We start from the raw sequence: 8,092 nt of genomic DNA on the forward strand, positions 1-8,092 counted from the left end.
GTTAGTTGTTTAAAAAAAGCCTCATCCACCTCTTCCTCCTGGTTAGGTGGCCTGTAGTAGACTCCTAGCATGACATCACCCTTGTTTTTTACCCCTTTTAGCCTAACACAGAGACTCTCAACACTTCTGTCTCCTATGTCCATCTCCACCTCAGTCCAAGTGTGTACATTTTTAATATATAAGGCAACACCTTCTCCCTTTTCCCCCTGTCTATCCTTCCTGAGCAAGCTGTATCCATCCACACCAACATTCCAATCATGTGTATTATCCCACCAAGTTTCAGTGATGCCAACAATGTCATAGTTGTATTTATTTATTAGCACTTCCAGTTCTTCCTGCTTAGTACCCATACTTCTCGCATTAGATCATTTAATCTGACCTGTGTGACACAGGCCAGAGAATTTCATCCACTTACTCCTGTATTGAGCCCAACTACAAATCCCTGGAAATAAACGTTAGTACTGGAAACACTGATGCTACAGTTTGCACAGACTCCAGTGCTATGACTCGGCCCTGCTTTTTTTTAATGCTGTGTTTTTAATCAGTGTCATGCTGATACATGTACCTGAGTCGAGCGATGTATCTGAGCCAGTCCGGGAAGAGGTTTGCTTGAACAGAATTTCCCTTTTTGTCTTGCTCCCAGGTATAACGGGGAAGTTGGTGACATTGTGGTTGGGAGAGTCACAGAGGTAAGGTGAAGGAGATCCCAGCCGCTGTTTCCTGCCAATGACTCGTTTTCCCTGACAACGTACTAAAACCAGAATTATGCATGTCCTACATTTAAAATGTAAGAGTGTTAGTGAGAAGTACGGTTTAGTAGTGACAACATAGGACTGTCATTGGTGTGTCTGTGTCTGATGGATGACATTTCTAGTGCACCCAGCACCTTAGCATCCAGGCTTTTTACGGCCTGCCACTGGGCATTGAGGAAATTCAGCATCGTACAGTATTGGACTTTCCTTTTTTAAGTTCCTGAATTCTATTCCAGGCTGTGCTTCTGTGTGACGTTAAGGAAGTCATTGCCCATCTGTAGAATGGAGATGATATCAGCCTTCTGGATTAAAGGGACACGGTTAATGTAACATTTAGTTGGAGTCCTAAAAATTGAGTTCAAAGTCGTTTTGTGTGCTACATCTGTGCCTGAGACCCCCTGTTAACGTTCTTAGTGGATGTATGTACCAGGTGGGGTATGTTCACATACACAGAGAACGGGACAAATCTCGTCACTTACTCCTCTTCATTTGTCTGTATGAAGTTCTTTGGTTGGTGTGAATTGCTGGGGACTGTGGTTCTACTGGCCATTGAAAGTCCTGCTCCACTGGTAAGCACATGCTTGATGTTTCAGAATAACAGAGGAATGTCTCTTACCTCCCCCTCAGGTTCAGCAGAAACGATGGAAGGTGGAGACCAACGCCAGGCTGGATTCAGTCTTGCTTCTCTCATCCATGAACCTACCAGGAGGGGAGCTGGTGAGTGAAATCCCAAATAGTGTGTTGCTGGATTCCTTTCTTGCTGCTCAACGGCAGCAGATGTGAGGAGCTAGGCGCTGAGCTGAGCTGCAAGGCTGTGTGTCTCTTTCCTCAGTTGCTGTTCAAGTGCAACATTGGTGCCCAGCTAATTCATCGATGCGTGCAAGTCTGCGGGTTAATCTGCTGTACCCCTTTCCAGGACCTTCTGCACAAAGGCAGCTCATCCCATCAAGGGTCATTCCTTCTACATAACTGATACCCTCAGTGGGTAGGACTACACTTGAAGCTGGAGATGTAATGTGCAGCTGGGGGGAGACATACCCACGTTCGCCCTGATCAAGCTAGCGTGATAAAAGTAGTGTGTAGCTGCAGCAGCCTTGAGTGCGTGCCTGCCAGAGGCACTAGGTATGTACTTGGGCCAGTTGGCCCCTCCTGTTGCTCGTGCTGCATTTTTAGCATGCTAGCTCAATCAGAGCTAACACAGGTATGTCTGCTCAAGCTCAGAATCCCATTCCCAGCTTGAAGTGTAGACGTGCATCTGTTCATGTAGCTGTTGCATGTTTTACACTTCTGGGTTATGGGAATTGTGGCACTCTGAGATAGAAGAGACGTATTGGGTCCCATCCAATCAGCTACCCTCATCCTGGCCAGGCAGGATTGTTCCTACAGTATATTCTCCAGTGCTTTACCCTACTGCTGGACACATTTTGATTGGGTATCCCTTGATCTATAGAAAGAGGCAGGTGGTAGGATTAGAACTGAAGGACAGGTGCTCTACCTGCTGGTCTAAGGAAGCCGTGCCCCCTAGCTTGTGGTGGCAGAGCTTTGAGAGGTGGGCGGAATTAAAATGGATGGTGATCAGTTAACTTTTCCTCCCTTTGTGCTTTTCAGAGGAGGAGATCAGCGGAGGATGAGCTTGCAATGAGGGACTATCTACAGGAAGGGGATCTTATCAGCGTATCCTTCCTTCATTTGCATTTAGGCAGGAGACCTCTGTGGGTCTTTGGTGCATAACCAAATGCCGGCAGATTAACTCTCTCTGTTAATCAGAACATGAGCCTTCCTTCTTCATATGTGTGACCTGATCCAAGAGTTCTCTCCTCCACCACTGACTGAAATAGGTGGGACAGGAAGGCAGGACGTGAAGGGTGTTATACTCACCTTTGTTTCCACCTGACATTTGTCTGCCTCCCCAGTTCTGTCTGGCTTTAGGTCCCATTTTTGCCTAAACAGTAGGTGTATCGTGGTCAGGAGCACTGGACAGCCTCTCCATGAGGCTCTAATCCTGTTCTGGGATACTTGCTTGAAGGAAGCATCTGCCCTAGGATGGCTGCCGGAGGGAAACAACATTCATACACCATCCCTGAAGGCAGAGATCATCTGCTGACCATTGTGGGAGACGCTCCATCTTAGACTCTATCATTTGTCTTATCTGGCGGTCTCCCAGGCTTATCAGGCTGGTCTTACTCCCGGTCTGGATGCTGTTCCCCAAATCCTTCACCTCCAGTTTGCTGCTTCTGCACATTTGCCCTCCCTCCCCACTTCCCAAGGACTAATTGTTGGTGTGCTAGCGGGGGATGGACCTGGGCTTGTGGGCCTGTGTTGTCTTGGGGGCAGATATGCTACTTTGTCACTCCATAGCCAGTATTGCATGGTCCTGCGTGAGGCTACCAGGCCGAGAAAAAAGACTGAGCTTTGAGCCCCTAGGCTGGCCTGAAATGACAAGGAAAGTACCATCAGACAGCAATGCTGGGGATTGGTGGAAAACTATGGGATAAAGGGAAACTCCACCTGAATATTTCATTTGGGGGTTGCACAGTGGGAGGGATGGGAGGTGGGGGAATGAAAGCTGGTGGGGCTGGTTGGAAGCAGACTTCTCTTTTCCTTAAGCAGCACTGCCAGGCAGAAGTCCAGGCAGTATTTTCTGATGGGGCTGTATCACTGCACACGCGGAGTCTGAAATATGGGAAGGTGAGGTACCGAGCAGACTGCTACTTTTCCTTGTCACTGGAATTTGTATGGCTGTACACCAGCGTAACTGAGAGCAGAGTTGACTCCCGAGTGAGGGGTCCTTCACCATGAAGGGTTCTAGATAAGAACAAGATATGGTTACTAACCTTTATCTTCAGGCTGGGAAGATGAAGGGACCGGGGCCCAAAGTGAAATAAAATGCAGAGTCCCCCCAGTGTGAAATGAATCTTGTCCATTCGCCCTTTAACCCTCCCTATCAGCAATTACAGATTGTGAACCCCTTCTGGGTATCAGAACCCTGGGGAGAAATCGCCCTTGGCTGAAACTTCCTGATAGCTCTTCCTGCCCAGAACCGCCTGTGACTTTTCCTTCTCTCTCTTGCCCCAGGACTCGGGGGCTTTATGTGCCTGGCATTTATCTCTGGTCTTGTGTGTTGAAATAAGCCAATGGGCCATTTGTACTTAGGCTGCAGTTCAGGGTTATCAGATCTGGGATATTAGCACTTCAAAGCTGAAAGCGGAGTGGGATTACTGTACAAAGGGTGAAGGACGGCGACTGGATCAAATGTGCCGCTAAATGGAGCCTCTCTCATTCTTTGCCTTTTGGGAAGGCTAGATGGCATGTTGGTACGATCACGATATTAGTATTTCTCTCACTGAACACTTCCATAGCACTGTGTCTTCAAAGCGCTGCCTGGGCATTAGTTAACCCTCCCAGCACGCTGGAGGCAGGCAGGGTTGATTGATATCCCCATTTCCCAGACGGGGACAGCAAAGCACTGAGTTGAAGTTGGTTGGCTCCCAGACCACCAGTGGAGTTGGTGTCAGTGGTCAGGCCACACCCCTCTCACGTTAAGTGTCACTCTCCTCTTCAGCTTGGCCAGGGTGTGCTTGTTCAGGTCTCTCCCTCCCTCGTGAAACGCCAGAAGACTCACTTCCATGATCTACCCTGTGGCGCCTCCGTGATCCTTGGCAACAACGGCTTCATCTGGATCTACCCAACGCCCGAGCAGAAGGATGAAGAGGCAGGGGGCTTTGTCACCAATCTGGAGGTGAGGAAACAGTGCTTCAGCGGTGGTTGGGTTGGTTAGTTGCTCGTCAAAAGGCCTCTTTATCAAGCTGTATTTCAATAGCCTGGCACCAAGCAACAGTACCCTGGTATCCACGGTATAGGGAACCCGTGTCCAGGGAAAGTGCTTACCTAAGGGCTCTCTCACATTTCATAGCATGGCCCACACCTGAATAAAGAGATTGTCACGCAGCATCTCCCCTTCTGTTCACAATCATGGAATGTCCCAGGGGACACGACAGCAGTTGCTTCTATGTGGAACACAATAAGGAAATATTTATATCTGTAGCTGTCTGCTAGTGTGAATTAGCAGTTGGAAACAAGGAAGGGAGCCACCACCATGGGAGCAGACAGGTCTCCGGGAACCACCACACCTGGCTCAGTCAGCATCTCCGTGATTTGTTCACATACCTAACGCACGGTGAACTGCTAGCCGAATTCCTCACTCTTTAATATTGACCAGCAAACCGCATGCATCCTCGCTGAAACACTGGACTGTTCCATTAGTACTGCCTGTGTGGAGTGAGTTGGCTTGTGTGGGGAGATGGCCAGGGACTTTTCCTTGCACAGACAGCTGTGTAGCTTCATGGTCATCGTCTGTGCTGCCCTGTGGGATGCCCGGGTTTAGTGCTCGGTCCTGATCTCTCTCGTCCCTCTGGTGTGTGCTGCAGGCATGGCGCACTCAGCCAATGTAAGGAACAGCGTCAGTGGGCTACAAAAAGCTGCAGTTCCACTTTTGGATGGCAGAACATTGCCCGAGACCTGGAATTTTAGGTGGGGAAGTGGAGGGAGGTACAGATGGGGAATTGGGGGGAATCTTCAGACAAAGAGTTGTCTGTCTGAACATCCAGGCTTCTTTTATAGTGTAGTGGAGCATATCATGGGCAGCGAGTAGCTGTTGACCAGAACTGATAGACCACATCCCCTTACCTGGCAGCGTGGAAAGAACCCAAGATTCCTGGCTCCCAGTCCTTGCTCTAATCACTAGTTCCCTTGTCTCCTTAGACATTTGAATTCACTCTCAGGGAGAGAAGTTGTATTACGTAGATGATGCAAGTCACTGGATGTGGTTTTAGGTTTGGAGTGACGCTTGCATTGTCCTAGACCTCCAGCACTTCTTTGCAAATTCATCCCTTTCTCACACTCCGTGTCTTTTCCCTTTTATCCTCGCTTCCCTGTCAGCCAGTCTCCGTACATGACCGGGAGGTCATCTCACGACTCCGGAACTGCATCCTGGCTCTGGTTGCTCAGAAGCTGATGCTCTACGACACCAGCATTGTGTACTGCTACGAGGCCTCCCTTCCCCATCAGGTACTGAGTCCAGTTGCTGCTTTCTTCACTCCCTGCTACACAGGCCACACTACTTTACCCCAAAGCCAGGAGGACAGTGCATGCTTTCATTTCCTGGCATCCACCCAGAAGCTCCTTGTAAGCGGCAATATGATGTCCTCTGTCACAGCGTGACGCAGATGGCTGTGGAAAGGTTGGGATGGGGATGGGTTGAAAATCCCTACATCAGGTAATGTTCAACTTGGGCTCTATAGAAACAACTATCTCCTTCACTAGCAACGACAAGTTTTCTTCCCTGGGTGAAAGAACAGCCCCTTCCTCTCTGATCCCGGTCAAACCAGGGTTTGGAATTGCATCAGGGTAGGGTGAGGTGAGGAGGAGGTGTCTCACATACAATGGAAGGTCAGAGTTTTGTCTTCTCTTTCCCATATGCACATCCCCTGCCAATGCTGGATGGTTCCTGGTGCTAGACTTTCTGTAGCTGGATATGGTGCAGTCAACACCCCTTTGCCCCATGATTTGTTAATGATTTTAATGCCATATGCTATCACTGAGATCCCATCAACAAGCCTTCGTTGTTCTCCTGTCCTCACCAAACAGACAGAGACTTAAAAGGTCTCCTGCTTTCATGTCCAGTGTCAGCCTCCCAGGCACAATGGGACATGCAGTCAAGCTCCACCTCCAATATTATGCTCCTTCTTAAGTACCGAAGCATATGATTTAGGAAGGGCTGTGGTGTCTCTGTGCCCTCAACTCCTCAGTAGCTATAGAATCATAGGACTGGAAGGGACCTTGAGAGGTCTTCTAGTCCAGTCCCCTGCACTCGTGGCAGAACTAAATATTATCTAGACCATCCCTGAGAGACTAGGCAAGACTCACTTAGTTCCCTTCTCATTGGTAAATTTGCTGTCAGGACTTGGGGAATCTATCGGGATTGTTGCCAGTAGAGAGAGTCTGCTTGGGCCACAGCCCCCGGTCTTTCCATATGCTGCATTAACACCTGCCTGCAGTTCATTGCCCTGTGCACCTGGCAGGGCCTCGTCCACTTCATGTGTGGGGGTCACGACTGCAAACGTTGCTCTTCTCCTTTTCACTGCAGATCAAGGACATTCTCAAACCAGAGGTGATGCAGGAGATTGTGCTGGAGACCCGGCAGAGGTTGTTGGAACTGGAGGGTTGAGGGAAGGAGACATGGCAGCTTGGAGTCCCACCAAACCAGCATTGACTCCCCAACTTCCTGCATCACCCCAACCCCCTAAATGTCTTTCCAGAGCTCAGAAAATACCTGACTCTCCCTGTCTCACTTCCGGGATTCCTTCTGGTTTGTAGGGCAATGTAAACCCCTCAACCTGCAGACTGGACGTATGGTCTTTGTGAAGAGCAACTGCCACTGGGACGTAGCTCGCTAGACTAGTTGCCATGGTGGGCAATGTGCTTCTAAAGTGCCCCTAAGGTGGTCCACATTGTTAGAGGACAGAGGAAACAACATATTTTTGTTTTGCCTTATGGTTTCTCCTACGCGGCCCCCCCCCCCTCCCCCCAGATCAGGTTAGCAGTCCTAGCAGTGGTTGACCTTGACAGTGATAGGAGCTCTACCAATGTGTCCTTTATTCAAGATACACATTTTACCCCTCACGACCCACATTGCGGCTACCCATCTCCAAAGGACTGGACTCGTTGCCAAGCCTGTGAATGGTTATGTCGGCGTGCTGTGCGGATCTCTCTGTCCCCTTCCAAACACACACTGGATTTGGATGTTCAGTTCTTGCATTTTCTGTGCTTACACTATAGCTCACAGAATGGTACAAAAACCCGCTGGTGCTGGGTGGCCATCTCACTGCGTATTGAGTTCCCATAGGTAGTAGTCAGGCAAGGTGCCTTGATCCTCCAGAGCAAAAGGCGTCTTCCCATCCCATGCGCGGAAGTGATGATCCCAAGCGCTTTATTTTGTAGGTCTGATGCTATGAGCTCCTCTGGTCGTGAAGGATTTAGCTGTTGTTTCCTACTAGAGTTTTTTTTTTTTTTTTTAAATCTTCAATAAAGAATGGTTTTTGAGAGAGAATCTGAGAGTCGTTTGTTTGGATGAGCTTGTGTCCCACCATGATGAACTGTGTCTCACTAAGGAACCACTCTTAGGTCAAGTCTTTCCTGTACAAGGACGTCAGTGGCCGCACTACGTCCTGCTGGGTCCCATCTCTTCATCCTGCCTGTGCAGAAGTGGCTGAAGCATCCCTTGCTAAGGTGTTGCTGGCTGCCTTTCCCTCCACTCTCCATCAAGACTTTGCCCACCTCCC

General features: G+C 49.2%; 1 protein-coding gene across 1 annotated transcript in view; it reads left to right on the plus strand.

The window, feature by feature from the left end:
* Positions 1 to 7,835, plus strand: part of EXOSC2 (exosome component 2) — a 10,210-nt gene extending 2,375 nt beyond the window's left edge. The window contains exons 3-9 of the mRNA XM_024193049.2: positions 644 to 689; positions 1,380 to 1,469; positions 2,361 to 2,426; positions 3,372 to 3,440; positions 4,315 to 4,491; positions 5,691 to 5,819; positions 6,898 to 7,835. Of these exons, the coding sequence (XP_024048817.1) occupies positions 644 to 689; positions 1,380 to 1,469; positions 2,361 to 2,426; positions 3,372 to 3,440; positions 4,315 to 4,491; positions 5,691 to 5,819; positions 6,898 to 6,978 (658 nt within the window). The 3' untranslated portion in view covers positions 6,979 to 7,835. The remainder of the gene's footprint in view (positions 1 to 643; positions 690 to 1,379; positions 1,470 to 2,360; positions 2,427 to 3,371; positions 3,441 to 4,314; positions 4,492 to 5,690; positions 5,820 to 6,897) is intronic.
* The last annotated feature ends 257 nt before the right edge of the window (positions 7,836 to 8,092 follow it).

This window comes from Terrapene carolina, unplaced genomic scaffold (assembly GCF_002925995.2).
Source record: "Terrapene carolina triunguis isolate 2854851 unplaced genomic scaffold, T_m_triunguis-2.0 Scaffold238, whole genome shotgun sequence".
In the NCBI taxonomy this organism is placed as follows: Eukaryota; Metazoa; Chordata; order Testudines; family Emydidae; genus Terrapene; species Terrapene triunguis.